At 40.5% G+C, this 26163-nt stretch overlaps 2 protein-coding genes across 4 annotated transcripts; one reads left to right on the top strand and one right to left on the bottom strand.

Annotated features, from left to right (window-relative positions):
- On the bottom strand, positions 1-26163 carry tbcd (tubulin folding cofactor D). Of its 2 annotated transcripts, none has more exons than XM_023404292.1 (39): positions 25702-26163; positions 25532-25582; positions 25328-25425; positions 25037-25138; positions 24753-24899; positions 24425-24480; positions 22926-23058; positions 22167-22212; positions 21254-21386; positions 20822-20964; positions 20676-20736; positions 20467-20541; positions 20205-20299; positions 14927-15083; positions 11546-11603; positions 11426-11455; positions 10995-11080; positions 10014-10094; positions 9829-9902; positions 9583-9700; positions 8798-8858; positions 8688-8710; positions 8559-8590; positions 8406-8468; positions 8238-8314; positions 8002-8083; positions 7786-7904; positions 7554-7645; positions 6584-6724; positions 5753-5836; positions 5058-5216; positions 4442-4580; positions 1951-2072; positions 1439-1516; positions 1269-1355; positions 1084-1171; positions 512-621; positions 322-406; positions 1-208 (listed from the first exon to the last, which is right to left on the bottom strand). In XM_023404292.1, the coding sequence occupies exons 1-39, from the start codon at positions 25883-25885 to the stop codon at positions 185-187; spliced, it is 3594 nt and encodes a 1197-aa protein (XP_023260060.1). In that variant the 5' UTR covers positions 25886-26163; the 3' UTR covers positions 1-184. The 2 variants fall into 2 exon arrangements, with proteins under 2 accessions (XP_023260060.1, XP_023260061.1); XM_023404293.1 differs by having other exon boundaries at positions 1-205.
- znf750 (zinc finger protein 750) lies at positions 16037-20189 on the top strand. 2 transcript variants are annotated; one of them, XM_023404311.2, is made up of 3 exons: positions 16037-16201; positions 17711-19002; positions 19152-20189. In XM_023404311.2, exons 1-3 carry the CDS (start codon positions 16052-16054, stop codon positions 19702-19704), a joined length of 1995 nt encoding a protein of 664 aa, XP_023260079.1. In that variant the 5' UTR covers positions 16037-16051; the 3' UTR covers positions 19705-20189. The 2 variants fall into 2 exon arrangements, with proteins under 2 accessions (XP_023260079.1, XP_087029620.1); XM_087173494.1 differs by lacking the exon at positions 16037-16201 and adding an exon at positions 16702-16863.

Here is a 26163-nt window from a genome sequence, read left to right as displayed (position 1 = left end):
TAGTTTTCATCCATTTATTGTCACATAAAACTTGATTGTGATTCATTCCATGTGTTGTTTTTCGGCAGATGGGCAGACCTAATGATACAGAGCAGCTTTTTCATGAAAGCAGTCCATTACCTAATTTTCTATGCGATTTTGTCCACCTACATTATTTCCTGCTGGTTTTCACAGCGGCAGGTAATCAGGAAACCTGGACAGGGTTCTGCTGATGAAAGACAGGGGGTAAGGTTAACTCCAAGTGCAACGGGGGGATGACACATAATAACACACATAATTTCTGCCTATCAAGCACTTAATTAATGTCAGTTAAATGGTTACCTTGGCAACCACCTGTGGCCTGGGAATTCCCAACCAGTCACAAAGCTGATTCCTATGAGGCCGTACTGTAGCAAGGTCGCTCTCCCTGGAACGGACACCCAGCACGATAACATGTCACATACTGTACGCACTGAATGAATTTAACTATTAAAGAATATTTAATAACATAAAATCCAATGTGACCACTAACCAGTTGGTATCACTTAGCATGGTCATTACATCATCCAACACTTCTGCATCGATGACATCATCGTAGGTCAGCAGCATCTCATACATGTGGCCCGCTGTGGTCTTTCTTATCTACAGTCGTAAGAAAGAACAAGTTATTTTGTTTGTCTTAGCTGTTGTTACACAAAGAAATGTAAAAACACAAATAAGTCTAGAGCGACGCTAGCGACTCGCTGAGTTGTACACTGGCAGTGATTTGAGCAGCTTAACATGCTCACAGTGACAATGCTAACATGCTGATGTTAAACAGATATGTTTACCATGTTCATCATGCTAGTTGGGTGTGTTAGCATGTTAACATTTGCTTACTAGCATATATGGACCATCTCCATTCCTAGGGCCTTGTAACTAGCACAGTTAAAAGCATCAATACTTGCTTTTTAGCAGGCTAAAGACAAATTTAACTGGCATTTGGCAAGTGTGAATTTTGTACCATGAACATTACTGTTGCATTTTTTTAATTCTAAAACGCAGTTTTTCCGTTGTGTTATGCATCTGTTCAGATTGTATACACATCTTGTCTTGTGAACTTACCACAGGGAAGGAATGGCAGAGCAGCATCAGCAGCTGGGACAAAACCTTCTTTCTCACCTCACCCTGGAACTGGATCAGCCCACAGAAGCTGGGAAACACCAGTCAGCACAGTCATCATGAATGCTTCATTTTGCTTCAGTGATGTATATAATGTTTACACTATAGTCAATGAGATGGAGACTTACACAGCTATACAGGCGCGCAGCTTGGAAATATCTTTGGACTTCTTGAACTCTTTACAAAGAGCCAAAAGATCCACACAGAACTGATGACTTAGAAAACAAAGACACAGAAAAACTTAGTCCCTAGTAGATGTCATCCACATTTTTTTAAACAAAGATGTCACAGCACTCACTTCTCTTCTGTGGTGAAGATTTCAAAGCAGCTGTTGGCGAGCATCTGATTGAGCATCTTAAGAAAAGGAATAGTCACCCTAAAAAAAAAAAAGGAAAAGAAAACAGTCACATCAGAGAGACGATTTACTGAAATGAAATTTTTTTCCTCAGGTGTGGTGGACGTTGTTTTGCTTCACAGCTTCCCGATCAGTCCACAAAAGCATGGGAATGGCGAGAGGGATGCTAGATGCTAGATAAGTTATAGTAAGTTTCCCCACAAGCTCTTCCACATCACAGGAGCTCCACTGTGAAACCAAAGGCTGTTAATGAGACGGTAAAGCTAACTTTAGCTGGCTCCATGAGCTAATATTTTGCATATAAACTGTATAGAAAAGTAAATAAAACAAAAATTTTACATTAACACTATTAATAACAATAGTTTAATGTTGCCGCACATAAAAAAGAAAATTTTAATGTGATGTTAAAAAGAAGAAAAGAAAAAGGGTGTGTGTTAGTGTGTGTGCACGTGTACCTGTCATTGCGGAGATTGTCTCTGAAGATGCTCAGCAAAGTATCTCCAAACTGTGTCAGGCTGACATCATTTTCTTGGATCCCTCTCAGATAGTCAAACAATGACTGGGAAGAAAAATGCACCTGAACAGAGGCCGTGGAGAGCAGCAGTTAACTTGGAGCAGCAACCTGATGCGTAGATTAGTGAACTACAATACACAGGCTTCCACTCATTGTGGTGAGGGTGGGTGCAACTACGACTGTTTATATGACACTATCACTGTCTGTAAGAAATATAAGAGATTTGCTTAACATTTTCTGATTTCCTGTATAATATCACTGCCATGTTGTAACATTTTGTACTACCAAAATGGATGGTATGCTTATGAGTACATGAGTGTGAACCTGAGGGGCCATGAAAAGATAAATAGATGTTATCATCAGACTGCCGGAAAGAAAGTGTCAAACCTTGACATAGCAACATAGCAACACAATGTGCTACAGATAAACAAAGTTACATGGAAACTTTGTGTGTGATTTTTCTTGTCTACAGTCAAGTACAAAATAATCTGTGTTTTCTATTTGTGTGTTTCAATGAATGTTTCAATAATCAGTCAACCAAAAATTATACCCATAAATACTGTGAAACACCTGCGCACTAAAAAATACTTGTTGGTGCAGAATTTTTTTTTTTTCATTCTTGGGACTTGGGACAGTTTCTGCTATTTGGCTTTTCCAGGGCTGTACTGAATGCTCTCTCTACATTTAGGCTGGCCTTCAAGGCAGTTCCTGGAAAGATGGTGGATGCTCCATCTCTCTCTGGCCTGTGTGAGTATGCGCCTGTGGTGTGAGAATGGTAATCTTGGCCCATGTATCGATGCAGTCTTGGCTCAGTCTCCTGCATGCAACCCTGTACAAACATATCAGTCCTTCCCGTCTCTGAGGATGTATCTGTGGCAAAGAAAGGCTGGGAGAGCAGGAGGTAAATGCAAGACGAGAGCCAGATCGTCTCCAAGGGAATATGTTTACGGCCTCCATTGGCAGATGAGTTCAATTTTACTGACCTTGCTGCTGCTATTACAGGCTTTAAACTTATTTTTCTTTATTATATCCACAAACAGTAAAAGTTAAAAATAACCCAACCATCACAAATCTTTACAGGCAGGACCTTTTCGAATGATTGGTTTTAACAGGTTAGGTCATACTGGAGGAAGAGGAGGAGGGAGAACTTGATCAACCCCAGTTTGGGGCCCCAGTTGAGTCTCCCAAGTGATGGTGAGCAAAAGGTCAGGAGTGGAAAGCAGTAGACAAGCTTTAAAGTTGTTATTTAGCACTGCGATGCAAAGATTGAACCAATGGGAAAATCTCTCTTGCCAGTACCACGAGGGACCCGTCAGATCAATTTGTTCTAGATAAGTGTGCATCAATGCTTGAAGCCCAGGTGGCTGCCGCAGAGTTGCAAGTTGGGACAGGGTGGAGATAAGTCAAAACACAATGCCTGATCTTCGATTTTAAGAAGTTAGTGATAGTCAGTTGTCGTAGAGAAAGAAAGATTATTCTGATGCAGGACTGCAGAGGACTGAGTAGAATAGATAAGACACATGGCTCCCCCTGCTGGTTTAATTTCCTCCTAAATAATAACAACTAAGAGCTGACTTTGCCAGTTTATTACTGGCAGCAGGATTTACTACCATCCAAAATAAGAAAAAACAAAGCAGCATGCACTCCCCCAACGAACAGGCAAGCCTTATTATGTGATGTTATGTGATGAAAATTAAATTTCTACAATGAAATGGAGCAGTGCTGCATGTAAAGACATGCCAGATAACTAATGAGTGATGATGATGATACACCATTAAATGTCTCTATTAAATGTAATATTTTCTGCATTTCATTCCAGCAGTAAAAAGTTGGAACAACATTCAATAGCAATAAAATGGCAAAATCAACTATATTTCTAACACAACTCCATATATGCTCATTCCAGCGTCATTTATTTTTAAATTTTCATCATTATGTGAACCTTTTGTTTATGGCCTTCAAATGTGGATATGATTAGGCACTTCAACTCAATTGTAGGTGAAAATGAAGTTTTATAAAAAACAGATTAGTGAGAAATTAAAGGAAAAATAAGATTAAGCATCCTTATAAGATGTGACGCCACTATGAGCTGCCAGGAGAGCTTCAGTTCTCCTCATCCAAGATTGTACAAGTCTGTATTGAACACTACCATTCTACCATTGTTTCAAAACATAATCCCTCATTTGGTGTTTTGTTGATGACGGTGGAGAGAGCTGTTTAACAAGCAGGTCCCAAATTTCCCACTGGTGTTCAGTGGGGTTGACTGAAAGTTTCGGATTCATAGTCATTAACTCAGCATTCAGCGATCCCTTGTGTCCTGTATGGAAGTGTCTGCATTTGTTTTTAGTTTTTCCCTTAAATTTGTCCCTCATCTTTAAATCACACTGCTCTGATTTGACAATGCTCCACTCCTCCCATCACAGTTGACTTACTGTGGATTCGGTGATCCCTCCCACAGACACAGTGAGTCCAAGCAGGGTGTGGTACTGATACTGAGGCAGTCCAAGCAGCTGGGTAATATACTGGAAAGCTTGGGAGGGAGCGTTCCAGTTCAGACTGGTTGTGGTCTCACTGAAAGACATAGCGAGTTGAGTCAAAGATAAAAAAGTTACTGTACATGAAATTGTATACTTTATGTACAGTACCGTGCAAAGGTTTTAGGCACTTAAAAGCTTCTCATCTATCACACAATAACATCAGAGAGGCGTCTGATTGGTCCCAAATTCATTCTGCAGCATGACAACGACCTCAAACATAGAGGGAGAGTCATTAAGAACTATCTTCAGCAACTAGAAGTACAAAAACTCCTGTGACAGATGGTCTAGGCTGATTTCAATCTCATGGAGTCAGTCTGGGATCACATGAACAGACAGATGCTTGGAACAACCCACTTGCCAAGAACCATGAAAAACTGTGCCTTAGGTTTTTTCAGTTTACTGCACCTTGTATGAAGCTAAGTGACTTTACCAAACAAGCAAAACAGTCTGGAATAAAAGGCTGGTTAAAACGACCGCAACTGTCACAGTAAATTATGCAAGAGTAACTCACACTGGGAAAATGTTTAGCAGCTCCTCTCTGTGGGGGATGTGGGGTACTGCAGGGTCTGCGTTGTGGAGGAGGTGCAGGAAGATGTTGCCAGCATGGGCTCTGTATCGGTCAATCTTCTCTGCTGCCTGCTGGGCCAGGCAGCACATCATACGATTCACACTGCACACAGAATAGTAGAAAATAGAAAAGTGTATGAGATATCAAAGCAAGCTGTCACAACTTCACTAAGGCATGATTAATTCACTAATTCTATTCCTGTGAGCTACAATTCTGGTGACAGATCAAAGGCGACATTAATATGCATAAATTAATCTTACACTGTGAATAAGCCCAAAGGCAACACTGAGTGTGAATACTACCATGACATGACAATTTTTTTAAACATCAACTAGTATCCAATCAACAGTAAAAGTAAATGTTATGCAATTTTTTGATCCTGCTCCTGTATTATTATTCAAAACCAACATGATCTGACTTAGTGCTAAGGTATTGTAGCCACACCTTGAGATATTGAGGCGACACAAATAAAAGATTACTCAGGCCATGAACAAACAAGTCTGAGACCGATTGATATTACAACTTTACTCACTGCTGGAGATGTGTTACAGTGTAAAGAGTTTCTGTAGCTGTATAGCAAGGTTAACAAAAAGGAGCCAAGAGCTGGTGTTACTCAGAGTTTTCAGATTTCAACTCACAGGCATGGCGAAAGGATCTCTGGGGCACTGCTGGCCACCAGCGTAGTCACATCCATCAAACTAGTCATCGCCGCCTCTCTTACCCTGAGCACAGTGACAGACAAAGTGGAGATTTTATGCATGCAATGACATCAGCTTGAATGTACTTTACGCTCACCGATCAGAGTCATCATGCTGTCAACAATCTATTATAGAAAAATTTAAAAGAAGCTGGGATAAGGATGCAAAACCTCATTTGAAGATTGTATTTCAGTGTCACTGGATTTGACAGTTTTACAGCTAAATTAGCTTCATAGCTGCAGGGCACAATTTGTTTATGTGAATCATTAATCAGTCAACCTGAAACAGGTGCAGCGCAACTGGTGGAACCCCTGATTAATGGCTATTTTGTCAAATGTGAGGCAAAGATTTATAATGTAATAATGAAAATTAAAAAGAAATGTGTACTTGTGCGGTTGTGGGTTTGAAATACACAAGAAAACTGTGGTGTGAGAAAAGAAAACATTTGACAAGAGTAATGAGGGTGCGTAAAGGAGAAACAATGTAGACAGCCAGAAAGAAGCAGCTCCTCCCATGTTCTGAGGACAAGTGACAAGCCTGGTGGCATTCCTGGCGAGTCGGTAAGCATGGCCTGGGGCTACTAGTGAGACAGGCATAAATGTCATGTCTTCATGTCCCGAGGTGGAGGGACAGAAGAACACCAGACACCTCAGGCAGAGGAACATTCCTGATCCCTGAGGCAAATTAAAAGGGCATGTGTGCTTTTGTGGGCCAAGTGTGAGCGTTTGCGTGTATATTTACATATGTATGTCGATGTGGAAGTTCACTCACCAGGCCCCTACATCCCCTCTGCTGTCTGTTGTGTAGTCGTTCATGCTTTCGAGCAGTGTACCATACACCTTGGCAATATTCTCTGAGCATAGAGTGGAGTCTGGGGAACCGTGGGCACAAACTCCGGCCTTCACACACACTCTGAGGCAGAGTGAAAAAGAAAACGTTCACGTACTGAAACAAGGAAGTTATCACTATGAATAGGGGTAATGAGATGAAATTTTAAGCTTGAGGAAAGATGTAAAACAAAAATAAGTATTCAAAAACAAATGGATGGACATGTGATTCAGGTCCTGCAGGTATAGTCAGCCAACTGTTTATTCTAGCATTACAGCCTACACAACTACGCAGTTTAGCTAGCAGACAGGCAAGACAAAGAACAGCGCAAACACAGAGGGGCCTTAGTGACATAAGCCCGAACCTTTAACAAATAACTACTAGAATTACTGGCTCATGGTTGTATGCCAACCAGCCAAGTTGCAGGAAATATAGTCACAATCTCCCCTTCCTAAGTTACAGCATTGAATAATGGCCTGAAGTGTTTTTGCAGAACATTATGATGTCACAGTGAAGTTTACCTTTGACCATTCGGATATAAAATTTCAGCACTTAATTTTATCCTATTCCTAACATTTGTCTTAAATTGTGTCATAATTAGCGCTTGAATTCATGAGTTAGGGTCTTGAGATATCATATTCAAGAGGCCAAAAACATGTTTTGTGAAGTCACACGACCTTGACATTTGACCACCAAATCTAATCAGTTCATTCTTGAATCCAAAATGACTTCAATGCAAATTTGAAGAAATTCCCTCAAGGCATTACTGAGATATTGCATTCACAAGAAAAGTGACTCACAATGACTCTGGGCCTGGCTGTCGCCGGCATGGAGGCATAAAAATATAGAAAACAAAACTGGAGACAGAAGGTGCCAAAATGAGAAGTCAATAAAAATGTATAGGAGTACTCACTGAGCAATTGCTCGGACGGCATCTCTCCTCGCCTCTATAAAACTCCCATCCTTCTGGCTGACAGTACACATCTGCTGGAGGCCTTCAAAGATCTATCACACACACACACACACACACACACACACACACACACACACACACACACACACACACACACACACACTCTATACCTAAATACTAAGGCAGTGACATGTCAAATGGCTTGAAAATGTGCTCATAACTTCAAACCCACCTGCTTCAGTTTACTATGGATCATAAATCTTGGCAGACAGCCGAGGGCAAGGGCAGATCCACAACGAGTAAGCGTCTGTGGACTCTTCAGCCCCTCGATGTACTGAGACACCAGGACATCTACACACGTGCAAGTAGACACACACCATGCAGAGATTATTTTCAAATTGAGACAAAGAGTATAACTCGTGGAATTAGAAAACCATATTCAACCTACCTTGCATTTGTGAGTCAGCCTGGCCTGCCTGGGCCTGGTAGTATTCCTCACACAAGGCAGACAAGGCTGATATCACTGCAACCTGCAGACACAGGAGGAAGATCAGTGAGTAAACAACAAATAATCTTTCTGAATGATGTAATTTGAATTTCTTAAGATAGTTAGTAAAAAGGAAAATTTGCATTTTCATTCATCCATGGCATCGTTTCAGCTTTATAAAGAAATATTGAGCTTACCATGATGCCATCCTTCGCTCCACTGGAATGGAGATGAAGAGATTTTATGGTGTCATCGATAAGCCACTGCCAGTCAGCTGAAACACAGTGTCACAACATTAGATACTTTTAGATGTTATAGTGAACAAAATGAAGCATGATAGCAACTGTTTGGAATAATTAACTTACTGATTACAGGGTCATTCTTAAAAGGCATTTTGGACAGGGACAGCTTTTCTATGAGCCCGCACACTGGAGAAAAGACAACATCAATCATATCAGCTGTATTATGAGAAAATAGCATTGCCTTTAATATTTGAACAAATAAAACCATAGACGTACTTGCTGGCCTCATGAGTTCTCCACCAAAACCCCTACATAAGAGAGCAAAATTTTAATATGAAGCCGAAACAATATTTTCATTTTTTTTTTACCATACTGCTAACGGAAAGTTAAATTCAGTCTGCCTACCTGTACTGTTTTCTGCCATGCAGCTGAAAGTGTGTCCACAAATGAAAATCAGCAACACAAGACATTTTGACAGTTTGAAGCTAATTTTCTTCTGCTTGAGGTACCCTTACCATCTGGTGAATGTTTTTTAATGCATCCACACATTCTGAAGAAATCATGTCCTGCACAATCCTAAACGACAAATACATGGAGAAGCATCATTCATGGAACAGAGGAAAAGTGCATTTCTTATCGCTGAATTGTATTTGCCATTATCAATGTATCTTTTTTTGATTGATCATCAGTAGATTTTGAGCGACATACACACAGCTCCCAAAGCTGCCCTTTCTAACTAACATAAAATTTCACACCATGCTTGTGAGAAGCTCATCTTCACAGAATATTACCACTATTCAGATAGAAGTTTAAAAAAAAAAAAAATTCAAGAATATGGACTAGGATAAACCAGTTTGTACCTTTCATGTATTAGCTTTACTGTTACATTCAAGTCACACTGGTAAGCATCCGTTTCTCTACAATTTAAATACCTAGTGATGTTTGAAAAACCTAGAATGAAGGTATCTAAAGACTCTTCAGACAGTTCTGGATGAAAACTGTTTCCTTCCCCTGCAAAATAAAAATGTTACAGAATGTTTTTGTTTTTTTTTATCCAGATGGTTAGAAGAGCCTTTTAGGATTCTGGAAATACCTCTAGGTTAAGGGTAGGTGTTGTTAAACAAGCTTCTGGGTTTCAAACATTGCAGGGTATTTATCATGCAGAGTAATGGAGGATTATCATTGTGCCTCAAATGTAAAGCTAAAGCTAGTATAACAGATTCCCAAAATGGAGCTTAGACTATGATATGACATCCACACCTAGCTCAATGTTCTTTTGAGTGTTTACTTAAGCGTCTACCTGTTAGTCTGAAGGCCCAGTTTGTACAGAGCGTGTGTGATCTCTGCACATGCCAGGATAGCTCCATGGCGACTGTGGAGGTCAAGACCCACTGCCACTGGCAACAGCTGTGGCAAAACTAAAACCAAAATGGAAGAAAGCGTTGACCATTGACCAATAATTACAGGTTCCAGTCAATTTCCAAGCAAGTTCCTTTCAATGAAAGCTCTACATTGCCGGGGGAACAGCAAAGGTGACATTGTTTACCTGTTGTTGCCATATAATCAGGCGCTTGAGGCGTCAGGTTGTGGAGCGCTTTTGTGGCAAGCTCGCGGATCACACTGCAAAACATAAAGAATATGATGTTTTGTTTAAGAGATAAAAACAGAACTATAATATCTATTTCTTCATATTTGCTGACATTATGTGGGAAGGAAAATTCAAGTACTTACCCATCCCAGTGATTGATCTTCATGGCTATCAAATGGTCTATCATAGCATTGGTGTACTCTGGGAAACTAGCTATGTAAACACTGCGAGAACAGAAAAAAAACTAAGAATGAATACCTGTGTTTAATACGTCTCTGGAACCATTCAAAAGAGTGGAGAAAAATCCATTTCAGTCAGCTCTCATAATTTCTACATCTTTATTTAATTTCCCTTGTTATGTACAGTTCTGCAGTCATACCCTGAGGCTAGCATCTTTATCCCTTTTCACTGCTTGAATGTTTGCTCTGCTGTATTTCTGCCAGAGGTGAAAATTCTTGAAAGGGTTGAAAGTTTTTCTATGTTGGTTTTAATGGACATAGATCACTCCATACATGTCAGATACTCAGAGAAAGGCGCTGCTGTTCATAAACACAGATTCTTTATAAACTAACCAACTAAACTGTGCTTATAAAGTAACATGAGCAATTGTCTATATTCTGTGAGGTATTTATGAGCGTCAAGCTGCATATTCTGGGTGTAATAACACTAGATTTTGTTAGCTTTGCTTTAGTGCCACATTAAACAATTAAATTAAACAATTTCCAATATTTAGTTGTATTTGTAAAAAAAAAAAAAAAGGGTACATTCCTTTGACTTGAATGCATTTTTCTTATTGGCTGATGGGACAGGAACAGGGGAAGAAAATCTTATGGCCAAAAGTTCAGCTATGAAGCTGGACTCATTTCTGTTTGGTACTTTCCAGTTTCCTTCCAGATGACTACATGTGACAGTAGAACTAAAATCTGTGCTATGTCGATAAGGAAGAATGGTGCAGTACCCGTTGCTAACCCACTTTATTATTTAGTCTGCTGGAATAAGTGTGCTCTCCTAAGTATTTGGACAGCACACCAAGTGTAGCTTCTCTTGAGTATTTTATGACAAAAAAAAATGTCAGTAAAGGACCAGCACTAAAGATCTGCCAATGCAAATACATCGTTTCTTACCTGATGTTCAGATAGCAGTTGTTGAGATTCCCAACCGCATAGTAATCTGCTGTAGTTAAAATGTCAATACCATGAGGAAAAGTGCCCTATTGAGACACAAACAAGCAAAAAAAAAAAAAAAAAAGCTGATACATTTTCAGTAAAATGTTTAAAGATGGCTGTATTGTTCAACACTGAACAAATGACTGTGAGGGGAAATAACTAAATCGGCTCCAAATTCAAGTAATGACTTCAGATTTCAACAGAGTTTTGTTTGAAAATCAAGAGTTTGTTGGTGCCTTGGAGTATTAATGGGAGGCTATTTCTCAGCTTCAAAAGCTTTCAATAACAAGACAAGTTTGAGCAAGACCTGGATATTTGGCAGCAAATAAACTTCAAATCACAGTAATAGTCACAAAGCAAAAGTCCTCAATAATACCGCGGTCACAAACCTGTCTGCCGACATTCTCCTGGAAGGCAGCCTGGGACAAAATGAGACATAAAAATGAAGATGTGTCACTTAAGTGTAAATCTTTAGTCATAGATCTTAGGTTGTTGACCAGAGAACTTACAGAGGCGGCTCTGCGGCAGTTCACATTTCGATCAAACACAGCTGTGATCAGCAGAGCACTGCAGAGAGAAACAACAAAGCACTGGTTGGAAAAAAATCATCTGATGCAAGACCTGTACCAAGAGTTATCCATTGCATGCAATGCAAAAGGTTACTTCGCAGTCACAGAATGCTTAAAAATGAAAGTTTAATGGGTGCACAACTTTAAAAAAAAGTGTAAAACATGCTTCTCTGTGCTTTGTTGTTTTTTTTACATTTAACTGCTGCAATAATCATTTATTATTACAATTCTGCAATTAACACTTTAGTCCACTGGATATGATCCATTTTTACAAATCTTTTTGCAGCTTGGAAAAATTGCCACCTATTTACACACATATTAGCAGTTTTTCAGTAACACTGCACTGTAACATTGCACCAACAACATATCATCTCAATAATTTGTTTAGAATCTCTGACTCAGATTTTAAAATGATGTCAAAGTCTAGGTTGCACCATCATTTTGAGACAGATCTTTTGTTGTGATGCATAAGTTCCCAGCACAGCAGGTAGACGCAGCCACAGGATGATTAACCAACCACCACTCCCCTGCAATATGGGAAGTTGCGTGTGGTTACATTTTGACCTCAGTATCCATCCACTCCACACTGCCTGTAGGAGTTTCAGGAGGGGTGGATGTGTGAATGTTGGTTGTTGAGGAGGGGCCAACATTAATACATCACAATGACAGCCGGACATTAACTGCTGTTGGCTTTGTTTGCTCTCTTCCCATGTTCCCTGCTTCCAAACAGCAAGATTCAGGCCTGGAGCTTTATTAACTGCCCCGGTTCGGTTTTACTAACTGCCCTTACCCTAAAGGCTTAGAAACAAAAAAGTGTCCTGATTCTGAAATATGTTTGTGGCTGCTACAATTAATAAGTACACTGTGTATCTGAGTAACTGTACATCTGTATATATGCATGTGCCCCCAAGTCACTTACAAAAGTGAGTTTTCTGTAAATGTCATCAAGCTGTGATGAATAGAGCAGGAATCAGCTTGTCTGAGGGTTACTGCCAAACGGCGACCGAAACCTACAGCAACAGGCGAAACCTGGCAATCCTGTAGTCTAGGGAGAGGGAGGGTGTTGTCGCGACTGCTGATGATAATGGTAGTCGCAGGGGTTCAAACTAACTCTGCAGAGCTGGTCTGCACAGTCAGAGGCCACAGGTCCATACATGCACGCCGAGAGAAAAGAGATCAAGGCGGAGGCAAACCGTTACCAGTGACAAAGACTGAACGCACGTCACTGGATGATATTGCACCTTAGTTTCTCTGCACTGGTAGCAGATGTGCAAGTATCAAGATGTTATTCATTGCTTTTAATGCAAGCGCCTGTTTCTGATCCTTGAAGAAATCCCTGTAAGCCATTTCTCATTCTAGCATTTAGATCAAAAGAAACAATTGTCATCCAGTCTCTTCGGTTTCAGTAAAACTGTTCATCTATTTGGCTGGGCAGTCAGCTCTAGGTAGAGTCCTGGTTGTTCTGAAATTCCTCCATTTAAGAATGATGGAGGTCACTGTGCTCTTGAACCTTCAATGCAGCAGAAATTCCTTTATAGCCTCTCCCAGATCTGTGCCTCAACAAAACCCTGTCTCTGAGCTCTGTAGGCAGGGCTTCCTGTTCATGGCTTGTTTTTTGCTCTGATATGCACTGTCACCTGTGAGACCTTATTAAGACACCACAGGTGGACTCCATTCAAGGTGTATGATCAAGAGAAATGAGAGGAACCTGAGATAAATTTCAAAAGTCGGTTTTCATTTGACATTATGAGGTATTAAGTGATGGTAGATGAGGGAAAATGTTTTTTTGTATTTCAGCACAGGGCTGCAATTTAACAAAATGTGAAAAAAATGAAAAATACACTTCTGGTGGTTATAATCCCACAACCAATTTTCCCAACAGCAGTGATCTTTATATCAGTCTATGTAATTAAGGTTAAGAGCACACTGCAATCTTCTACAGAACAGAGGCACAAAAGCAACACACAAGTATGTGTTCCAGTTATGTGGGGACATGCAAGATTGCTGTGACACAGAAAAACTGGTTTGAGGCAGTAAATAACTGCTCAGAGGTAAATCCTGCAGTTTCTATGCAAATTACAATTATAATGCAATTCACAATGAGCAGCCACCTAAAAATCTTACAGATTACTTAAATTGTGTATTATACTTCAAACTCTTGATTGTAGCGGATCCATTTTTTATACAGCTAAGAAACATACACCCAGATGCCAGTTTATTACACCTACAGCTTCTGTTTCTATTCAGCTCTATTCACATTGGAGCTGTACCTTCCTCCTTTGTCAGGGGAGAGAACAGATCCTGTTGTGAGGGTGGCAATTATGGCATATCGGTGATGTTATTCTGATGTAAATAACTATGTAAAAATGTCCATGACATACACAGTGAGGACAAATAGTAGCAAGAGCTATTAAAAATGGAAAACTGCAAACAAGTACCATTGTTATTTTGTAGATGACCCTAGCTTTTTCATTTTCCTGTGGAGAAGAGTGAAGTTGTATAACAAGCTTATTATGAGTGAAATGAATAAGATTCACTTTTACATTACTGAAACAGTCCACATGACAGATATGAAATATAAGGGACCTTAGTGTGGTTTTGTAGCAACCTACGCCTGTGCACAAAATGCTGGTCTCCAAAAATAAAAGAAACATCAGTGGGTGGCCTTCTTTTACCAAGCCCCTCTTCTCTGGAATCCTCTTGAATGATTCATCTATTTGCATCGGCATTCAACCTCATTTAGACTGCCCAAAGTACTAAATTATGGTTATCCAGCTTTTTTTAAGTTATTTTTTTCAAGCTTTTTTATTTTATAAGTGACAATGAAAGAAACACAGGAAAGTTAGGCAGAGAGAGGAGGATGACATGATGCAAAGGGCCACAGGCCAGACTCGTACACAGGCTGCTGCAGTAAGGACTAAGCCTAAATGGTACGCACTCTACCAGGTGAGCCTCCGGGACCCCCAGTTATGGTTATCCAGCTTATATTCACTTTCACATGCACAAGGTTTTATAAATGTACTATATGTTACACATTCTTGTACATGTGTTTTCTCATCTGGATCCAGCTATGAATGTACAGGAGACTGACGTGTGTATTTTATATTGTTGTATTGTACCTCACTTTTGATATACTTAAATATCCTAAATGTTTTGTTTATAATCTTTTATATGTTATTTATCTCACCTTTTACATTTTTATTGTTCATTATGTTTTATTTTATGTAAAGCCCTTTGAGACATACTATTGATATCGGGCTATAATAAACTCTGACTTGACTTTGACATGTTTTATGGGAAGGGAAAGAAGAAAAGGATTACCTGGCAATCTGAGTGACATAAGGCTCGAGCTCTTTGGGTTCGTAAGCCCTAGCGAAAGACCAGCACACATAACAGGCAGCGTCACGTACGTTGGAACCAACACTGCATGCCCCCCTCTTTTCCTCGTAGGTCAAGGACTTGATGATGAGTGGCACAACTGCAAGCAGACAACAGAAATGGATGAGTAGTTTTACTTCAAAAACAAAAAGCTAAGACAAGAGAAGGAAAGCTATGTCCAAAGCACACATTACATTTCCTGTATGCAACCTTGGTAGTAGGGAGAGTTCAAATCACTATTTTAGCTTCACACCTGACAGCCAAAATCCCTGGACTAAAACCAGTAGCAACTAACTGAATTATTACATGATTTTGAGTGCTGTTTCGGTATTTATTTTACACTAATAAAGAATGAATAGGTTATTTCAAATTAAAAAAATTTTTTCCCATAGGCCTCCATACAGTTGTAACCTTTTTGGGGTTATTCATTTTATGGTTACATGCATTTAAAGCAACCCCTTTGCAGCACATTAAGAAATAAACCGACTCTTTATTTCTGTTTTGTGGTGGTCTTCCTTGGAAGTTATTTAGAATTGACAGAAAGAAGCAAAAAAAATAAGGTTGTGTACAAGGCCAGGCAACAACAAATATGGTGGCACTTCTGTGTTATATCAGTGAAAGGAAGCACAACATGATTAGCAGAGAAAGTCTGTATTATTTTCTTCGTACACTGCTCACATAAAAAGTGAGGTAAAGCTAAATAAAAGCAGCAGCAATTTTACCTGCAAGTATGCAAATGTCATGCCGATCTTGCCAGCTTGCTCGTGAACTTGACTTCAGACTTGATGCATTTATGTAAATGAGCATGTTATTTTCAGTAACAGCAGAATGAGGCCTGTGTGGTTGTTTCCACAAAAGACAGAGAGGGAGCAGTGAAGAGGAAGAAGGTGTGGGAGCCCCCCACTCAACCCCATCATGTAAATCATCGCTTGAGGCTTGACTAATATCAGGTGCATCAATGTTGCCCGAGGGCCCTGCTGTTTGGGCTGAAGCCCCACCCACTGGTGAGACAACACCTCAGAGAGAGGAACTCACCACACAACTAACATCACCAAATACAGCACACACATGCACCATCACACACACTCACACATACACTCTGAACTCTTAGCACATATTGGAGCAAGCGTCCTGATACCAACACTGGCTGTGGATTGTGGAGTGGCTCTCTGCAGGCCTAATACTCAGGAGAGGACACGGTTGCTACAACCAGAGGAGGTAATTTTTTTTTTTTTTTTTTTTAATCTTTTCTTCATTAAAAAGCAAGAAACATTGGGTTACTTAAACTTTATTAACATTTTAATTTATTCACAGCACTCTGTCAAACCCTTTCTGTAGTTTTGGTAGTCAGTGTTTCGTAATGGTACTGTTTACTAGTTTGCAGGGTGTATTTAAGGTAGGTGTAAGCTTTGCATGCACCTGTTACCTGTGCATTTTAATTAGCCCCTGCTGTTACTGCCAAGACTGTTGACCTGACTGATGCATGTATTGCTTAAAGTACCTGGCCTCTGCCGAGGACCTTCTGAAAAAGTTTAAGATACTTAACTAAACTTAGCTAAATAACAGTCTTTTTTCTTTATAACAAATACAGACTGGTATGTAAATAGAAAGACCACACCTTAGGATCCAAACATATATTCTTTATGAAGAAAAAAACAAAACAGAAAGGTTTTTACTGGGTTGTATTCATAGTGAAGAGGATTTATGTTAAAAAATAATTTTCTAATGAATTTCACTCCTTAAAAAGGGAGTGGCTTTGCATGCTGCAACAGTTGGACAGAAACTTGAGTGACAACTTCTTGCGACAGCACATGACAAGCAGGTTCCTCGACACCCAGCAACACTTAACTCGCCGCTTTAGGTGATGTTTCATTTCAAAGGTGAGCCTGAAGCGCTTCAGATGCCACCTGCTGTGCCTACTTTAGCTGCTACGTTACATGAAATATTATTAAAAGAATTACTTCTCAAACAATTGCGTCTCCAGAGCTGGTGAGCTCATCAAATGATGAACGGGAAACTGAGTGCATCCCGCAGGTGTAGTCATGGGAAGCAGGTGGCTGGTGGTTCCCACGCCGACAGCCTAAGAGTTTAGTAAGGTTGAGGGAGAAAGCAAGTCTCTGCATGCCCTCCAGGTCTATGTTAGTAAATGCCTAGTCTGCCCATCTCCTGTCTACTTAGTGCCTAGGCAGTTTTCTAACTTTACAGGACAGATGAGTGGAGCAATATCAGAATGATAGGCAGGTGAATGCACAGGCCAAGTTGAGGCCGCTGAAGGGTGCTGCCAATCAACCAGAACTACACAAGACACAAGTGCACCTATGCAAACATGCAGGTACATTTTTGCATACAGGAGATAGGTTTACATATTTACCCATATCTGTATTTGGTGTCCAACCCACTGTGAAGTAACAGTTGCAGAAATACATTAGCCTGAGGGTGCAGTGTTTTGTGCAACGAGAGATTTTTCTGGCCGAGCAGCTAAAGAAACACTGAGAGAAAAAACTGCCAATGAGAACCACTCTCCACCTGAACCAGTCAAACAACTTTATCAGCCTCATTACTCAGTGAGAATCTGGCACAAAAACTGCAATGATTCATAAGTTGCCCTTATATGCTTTAGTGTCACATTCCCCAATAGCTTCAGTACATACACGGACAGAGGAAGTTAAAAAATTTAAATCTAAACCACAAATTCCTCAACTGCAATGTGCTGTATTTTTCTTTCAGGAAACGTGCCTAAGAATCAAGATGCAGACTGCTCAGGAACGCAAGCCAAAAAGACCCCACTACATTCCCCGTCCGCCAGGCAAGCCCTTCAAGTACCAGTGTTTCCAGTGTCCTTTCACCTGCAATGAGAAGTCCCACCTCTTCAACCACATGAAATACGACTTGTGTAAAAACTCAATCTCCCTGATGTCACAGAAAACCGGGCAAACAGCTCGACAGGTCAAGGCTGTAGCAAAGGGAGTCCCTGTCAAATCTAAGGACTGTCCAAGCCCCCAGCAAGCAGCTCAGAACAGCAGTCCTGAGAAACAGGGAGTTGAGGAGAACAAAGATGAGAGCAGAGAAGACACAGAACATGTAGATGTTGGGTGTGAGAGTCCAGTCAACAAGGACAGCCAGAATGTGACAGAACCAAATACAGTTACAGAGACAGAGAACAAGGAGAGCAATGAGGCCAAGTCTCTGCCGCGCCCATCTGCCTTCTCCCCTGTCACACCCAACCGTGACGGAGCAGATGCCTTCAAGTCATCTGTGCAGCAGTCGGAGGACTCACAAACTCCTGCTCCTACTTTCAACCATCCAGGCTTCCCATGGGGCACAATGTCATCTTCCATTCCCTTAAAACCATTACCCCCTCCCATGGTTCCTGAATACTCTACTTATCTCCTGCCTGACCGGCCCCTCTATCCATCATACTACCTCCCAGGAAATCCCCATGCGAATGAGCCAAACTCTCCTTCTTTCCGGCCAGAGTTTCTGGATCCCCAGAGGCCTGTGGTGCCGCAACCCATTGCAGCACCACACACTTCCCTCTTTCCTCCATACACATACAGATACTGCCACCCTCTTCACCCGCCCCACCCTTTGCATTATACCCTGTACAGGCCACATGAGCTCTCCATGCCAATTCCAGGACCCAGATATATTCCTTTGGATTTGTACGGCCAGACCCTTGGGCCAAAGGATTATGACTTATACACATATTCACGCCTCAGACCCAACAGCCTCAACACATCTACACAAGAGCAGAGCAACCATGGGCAGAGTGGAGATAAAGCAACCAGGCTAAGCCCAAAAGCGGGTTGTTCAGCCTTGGGGTCCCCTGACAGACCCAGCCATGCACACACCATACAGAGAGACACAGAGGTCCTGCACTACACCTGCACAAATGAATCACAAACAACTGCCGAACAAGAACACACAGATAGCGCCGTGCAACCCATCAAACATGACTCAAGACAAGAAAAGTGTGCTGAAAGCTTGCTGCAGTTAAGAACTCTGCATGTGGATGGAGGGTAAGCAAAATTTACCAAATCTAGTTGCTGTTTTTTTCAATTTTTCAAGAAAAAAAATATTTTTTTCTTGGATTAACTGACTGCAGAAACCTGATTTGCAGTGATGCTAGTCAGTCCGTTAAATTTTAGTTTTGGTCTGTCCCTTTCAGGTCAGCTGAGAGCAGCAGATATTCCTCCATGTCTGTCTCTGAGCCGTGTCCTGAAATGTCAGAAGAAGAGGATGAGGACAGCAGAGAAGATCTGGCTCCCCTAAACCTCTCAACAAGAAAGCGGGATAAAGAAAAAAGCCCATCTGACCACGGACTGAGGTGCTTAGACAATGAAACATTAAAAGGGGATGAGTTGCCTCTGAACCTCAGCCTTCGAGCTTCTCACAGCAGCCCTGAGGATCTCCAGCAGAGGCCCGATGCTGAGCTACATGAAGAACCATGTGACCAGAGGCAGACTGCAGCACTGGCACTCTGTCAGCTAGCCACTGCAAGCTCTGCTGCCTCCGCATGTGACTTCAGCACTGCAGACGGGCCTTCAAAGGATTCCACAGATGCTACAAGTCCTAACTTTCCAGGGAAGACCAAGCACACACCCAAAACTAAGGCAACTGGCATGAAAAGAGCAAACAGTGGCCAGGCTGAAAACATCTGCCATAAACCACACAAGAGAGCAAAAGCACCAGGACGGGTTCTGAGACGGAGGCCTCGTTGATGCTAACAAATACACTCTGACTGTTATAATATTTAGTAATAAGGACATAATATCTCCCACATTTACGACTGCAAGCCTCAATGGGAAAGGATCAACTTATTGAAAAATAATGTTAAAATGTTAATTAAGCACTGAAAGATTTGATAATGCTTGCAGGAGCAAATGTAACGTGTGTAAAAAACTGCCACGAGGTCAATTGTTTAAAAAAAAAAAAAAAAAAAAAAAAAAAAAAAAAAAAATGCAAAGACTTCACACAAGTATGTAAAGTCACAAGTATGTAAATATTATTTCACTTTTTCTCACACTTGATTGGAAAAGGTGAAAAGCAATAAGTATTCTTAATATTTAAATCTGGACATATTTTGTAATATAGAAAGTTGACAATGGATTGACTCTGTAAATGTAAAAAATTTGAATAAAGAAGAAACAAAAACTGACTTTCTTATAATAGTCCACATGTCATATAATAAATATTTCAATATGAATTTGTGGGCACATACCATCTGTTAATCTGGAAGGCAGGAGCAGTCCTCTCCTACCAAGTTCTGCCAATGCCAGGCAGCCTCCATGCCAAGCATTGTCTGTTTCCTGGAAGCTTGAAAAACAGCACACACAGGTCAAAACATAGAACAGGTTTTTGGAATATGGGGCTGCTTAAAAAATTGTCACTGTGTGACAGGTATTCTGGACACAGTATGAGAAATGATAAATAGCAGAGCCTGACTGTTGCCGAGAGCCAATATGCACCCAGCATGAACCTACCTGAAGCAGTCCAGCAATGATCCAACCACCTCATCCGCCAGCTCCTTGGGAAGCCTCCCAGTCACCCTCCCAATGCTGAAAGGTTAAATAAACAACATTAACTCTTTTGGAGATGCTGTCTTTGACATGAACAATACAGAAGACAAGTAACTACAAGGATGACTTGTTATCAACTGTTAGAAATTTGTTATGTGAGGACAGATTGTTACCCCTTTGCTGCAGACCAGCGCACAATTGTTTCCTTATCTTTCAGTCCCACCAGCAGATGCTCTGTAAAATACCAAAGTAGCAAATTTGATTTCAGGAGCAGACATATTACAACAACAGTTTAAACTAAGTGGAGGCTGAAACTCACCAATAACTGTCTCTACTTCTTCAGGTATGTCATAGTCCTCCTCCTGTTCTTGTGTGTCCATATCTGGAGTCACAGCTTCAGTAGTTGTAGCAGATTGGGACATGGAAAGGTTTGCTGCGAGAGAGCGGCTGCCTCTCTGGTACCTGAAAATCAAGCACATAAATTTTTTATGACACTAAGCTCAGTGCTCCAAAACAAATCTCACCAATGACAATAAAAATGTGTTGTGACACATTTGACATTACTCACTATGAAAAACTAGCTCGGAAGAGAAATGATATAAAGCAATTCCCAATGGAATGGGGAGCCACAATTGGCAAAGTATTGGTAATTGACAAGATTCTTTACATGAAAAATACCCATGCTTTTAGATATGACAAATTTTTCATGTAAACACACAATGAATTTATTTATTATTATATTATGTCTAACCGCCAAGCAGCCAAACGTGGTTTCAGGAAGGTGAGACCAAGCCTCTGGATAAGTTTGACACCAAGCTTCCGCAGCATGGCCTGGCTGCTCTCTGACAGATGTTTCTGCTCCAGACACTGCAGAATTGTAGCAGCTGGGAAACACAGTCATAATTATTACATGTAATACTATAATTTCATTACAGAAATAAATAAATGAATGAATACATACAGAACATACATAGCATACAGGTATACTTGCGATTTGGGAGATCTCTGGTTAGAGGCCAAGAAATGCCAATGCCTTTATTTACATGTAGGTAATTTGCAGATCACAGGTACACAAAAAACAAATAATCCTAACTGCTATGGATGAGGTTCACTTGCCAGCTACAACTACAATGTCTCTACAGAAACTGCTTCATATAGCTAAAAATATGCACTGGATAAATTATCAAAGAACTCACATTTTCATTCACAGCAAGTCTCTGGTATTATTTTAGGGACATATCACATGATGCATTCAAATATCTCCTCCCTGGCATATGACTTTTGGATAAAAGATTTGTGAACACATATCATTCTGTTACCACTGGCAAGAGCAACTGAACTGAGGGCTATGAATGTAACAATAACATGCTCCAATAACTCCTGCCATCCTAATTATGCCACCCTGCTGCCATGATCTTTAATCAATTGAATCAAATTATATCATTATAGGCTATGAAGTCCAGATTTTGAAGAGCCCACAGAGCTGAATCCCACATACAATGAATATGATACTGACATAACAAGGGCGCAGGGTCTTTGAGTTTTCAGTGTGAAAAACAAAAACCTGTTCAGGCTGGGGCCAGCAAAACTGCTTAATTATTAATTTGATCTTCATTCATTACTTTACTGCATAGAGATATAACACAGAACAAACTGTAACCTACCATACTGTAGGAGGTCATCTCGTTTTCCATGTTTGAAAAGTTTTGCCTAGGGGACACAAATCAGATTACCAAATCAATCTAACATACTACAGAGGACATATGATAGCAGTAACATTTGGGAAGGCATCACACATTTTCAAATAGTAAGTATTTCACTAAGAGACATTACACATTAGTCTCAGAAACCAAGATTCATATTAGGCAACATCTAGTTATGTTTTTGTCTTTGAAACACCCTAAGCACCACACAGCCTGGGGCCACAGTGACTTCATAGACATCAAGTAAAAAGGGGCGCTTTCTACAAGTTATTCAAGTTTATGTGCCAATAATATGAACGTAATGTACTTGCTTGAGGGCTGCAAAACATTATCTTACCTGGCAGGAAATGATTAGAAAATATCCTCTATTACTGATAACGATTTGTATTGAAAACAGATGTAATGTGAGAGGCTGGAAAAGTGATTTTCATTGGAACAAAAATACCTTCAACCCTGTTCTCATTAACGCTAATTCTCTTAACGCTGTGGATTAAACACTTGAAGCAGTAGCTCCCACACACGTAGCAGGTGCATTACACACCTGCCAAAACCACATTCGGTATTGGGTGAAACATACCAGTCATGTCAGCTCTTGTAAACTATCGTCTGCAGGTTTTAATACACTGTGCACACAAATGACACTGGCTTCAAACAAACAATAGAGAATGGTGTGTACGCAAAACCAACGGAGTATGATCAGTGAGTGTGTTTTTTTTTTACCAGAGACTGCAGAGCACCATCCAGCACTATAATGTCTCTCATTGATTGGTCACTGGTCTGGGATATAGTGGCGAGGCTCCAGTCCAAAAAGTCTCCGAGGCGCTTCTGTTTCACATCAGGGCGTGTCATGAACCTGTAGGGTCATGTACAATAAAGCAAGAAAGAAATAATTGGTTTCATCTAGATAAACAAATGTAGACACCAGAAGAGACATTCCACGAACAACCGTGCCCTCTATTGGTTAGAAAACAAATTACAGTTTATAACTTTACATGGTTTGTATTTTGTGTTTGCAGTAGGTTGCTATGTTTTTATTAGCTCCGCCAAGGAGGTTATGTTTTCCTCTGTGGCTGCTGGTTTGTTGGTTTGTTGGTTCATTTGTCAACAGGATTATGCAAAAAGTACTGAACTAACTTGGTGGAGGGATGGGGCGTTTTCCAGGGAAGAACCCATTAAATATTGGTGCAGATCTGGTTAAAGGGGCAGAGCCAGGAATTTTTTATCACTTTCTTGAGATTACATAAAACAAGATAAAACTTAACTGTCCATTAGATTTGCATAAAATGGAAATTTGTCTTTCCTAAACTTTGGTAGATAGGGCACAATTTGGTGACAATCCAGATGATAATCTGGATCTGGTGGAAGACAATGTTTGTCCTTGGCAGAGGTATAGACTCTACTGAGTGCCATTCTAGTAAATTACTGTACATGATTGACACAATATTTACATAAAAATACATACAGTAGACATTTAGCCTTAATGTGTGCAGGGAGCCTAATAGCCCAAATACACAGATAATGATGTTGGTTTGTTTGGTTTTCCTCTAAAAGGAAACTGTTTATGCACATTTCATGGTCACTGCAAACATTCAGTACAACAAAACATGAAGATGGATGATTAGTAACATTATTTCTCTGCTTTCAGTTTCCCTTTTAAAGAATACCTATCCTTATTAATTTAATAATTCAAACTATAGATGTGTGACATCTAACAACATATAGGTTTACACCAGTTAATGCCGATAACTGTTTTGTAAATGGTACACCATTTGTGACACACACACACTGCGGCTTTACTTGACGCTCTCCACTCTTTATGATACAACACAGTTCACTGATGTACAATATAGCAAACGTTGGCAGTAACTGGATCCACAGGCCTCTTCTATAGTGTGTCCTATCAGGCACACAGGCAAGTGTAGTAGAGGTCCTAGTGGATGTAAGCACACATTCATTTCTTTCATTGTTTTCTTCATTTCCAGCTATAAGGCAGATCCTGTGTCCGTTATCACACTGTATGTAGGAAATTAGTTGTCAGTGAGTTTCGGAAGGTATTGATTTGATGGAAACTGAATCAGTTCATACCTGTTCACACCTGTCTATCAACATCCTGCAGGGAAATTTTGTGGCCACTTGTGTTTTTTTCATGTTTTATTAAAGGTTATTATTGTTCCACTGCTACAAACTGTAAAACGTACATGTTTGGTTTGTGCACTTACTTTGATACCAGTACAGATGCGGCATCCCTGGGACTATCACTGACAAGTAGATAAGACTGCAAAGAAGCAAAAACACTGTCATTCATACTGTATGATACATGACTGTTATCATGATGATGACATTGGAGTAATGCTACAAATGCTACAAATAATGCTACAAATAAACAAATACTCCAGGGCTAAATAAAATTCAGTTCACATATTACACATCCACAAATCCTGATAACAAAAGACAAGCCATTTGGGGAGCAAGACCTAGACATACGGACCAATCTCTCCAACACAAAACACGTTAACAAAATCAAAGTATTTCATCTGCTTAACTTGCCTTTGCAATAGCGAGAATACGGTCCATAGTGGGCTCTCTGGCCATGCCTCCATCTGACTCCAGATGACCATCCAGGCGAGAAAGGTCAAAGGGTATGAGGCAGGTCATGGACAGCCACAACAACAACATGTAGCGGGTTTCCCAAGTCTGAAATGTGTACATGGTCAAACATGCAGCTAGTAAATCCAAAACCAAAGATAACACATGCAAAATTAGTAGGAAGAAAATGCACAGAGGTGTGATTGCTGTGTAGGACAGGATTATTATTTTTACTAGAGTCTCACCTCAGAGTCTTTGGGATCCTGTCTGGACAGCAGGTCCAGAACTGGCTGGACATCAGCCACCTCATGAGGAAAAAGCTGCATGAAGATTTTATAGCCTCTTACCTAGCCAGAAAAATATAAATAAATAAAAACACCCTGGGCCTGTGTCATCAAGCAGAATTACTGAATTGGCTTGACAGCTTTGCTATTTAAGTAAAATGAGTTTTGCAGGTTTTACTCTTTGCAGTGTGGTGTCGAGGATTTTAATTGACTTGGCAAGCTGCTGTCAGCATGAACACTGTTTTTACTGACCTTACAGATGATGTAGAGAAACTTGAAACCCAAATGTACCAGTGAAGGGGGAGACTTTTCACTCCTTACAAAATCCAGTATCATGTTCAACATCCATTCTAATAAAAATTGACGAGTGGGGGAATTTAATTATATATACATTCTTCAAATGAATCTACAATACTAACAAAAATTGATTTCAGAGTCATACTTATCATAATGTACCTAGATGTGGGTCCAGCAGGTGAGGCTGCTCTTGATATCTGTTCATTATCACTGTGGGATGAAATGGGCACAATGTGATACATAGCAAACATGCTCAAACCACCCATTCAAAGCACTGATTGAAATTAGTTTATTTGAGGATTCGTGAACTCTGCGGAGGACTGTCTCACCCAGGAACCTCTGTGTCGCAGACTCGCTTGTCACCGTGTCCCCGTGGACCTCCGACAGGCTGGAGATGAGAGCCCGGGTCTCGCCGCTCTCACTGAAGCCGCTCAAGACACAAGCTGTAACAATAGCGTCGGACTCTCCCCCTTCCCCACCGGAACACCCATTCTCTGTTTCAGCTAATGCCATTTTGAAAAATCTTTACCTGCAAAGAGTCTCTGTGTAGAGGCAATGGAGCAGTTAGCTAGCTAGTATTAGCAAAAGGAACGGGTGTGGAAATTAGCATGGCACGATGGAATTTATTACACATAAAGCTACGATACGTAATTAGTCCATAAAGTATTAACGTGAAAATGACTGTACTCTAACTGCAAGTAATGTCACTAAACAAAACCGTGACACTTTCCCTGGTCTGTTATGATGCTCCTGTTGTGCTCCTGCAAAAGTACGTCGCTATTGCTATTGCG

Source organism: Seriola lalandi, unplaced genomic scaffold, assembly GCF_002814215.2.
Source record: "Seriola lalandi dorsalis isolate HSWRI2012SDOR001 ecotype SW California unplaced genomic scaffold, Sedor1 jcf7180002054240, whole genome shotgun sequence".
Classification (NCBI taxonomy): domain Eukaryota; kingdom Metazoa; phylum Chordata; class Actinopteri; order Carangiformes; family Carangidae; genus Seriola; species Seriola lalandi.
Note: the sequence above shows the minus strand (reverse complement) of the source record. Positions and strands in the feature narration are given on the sequence as shown.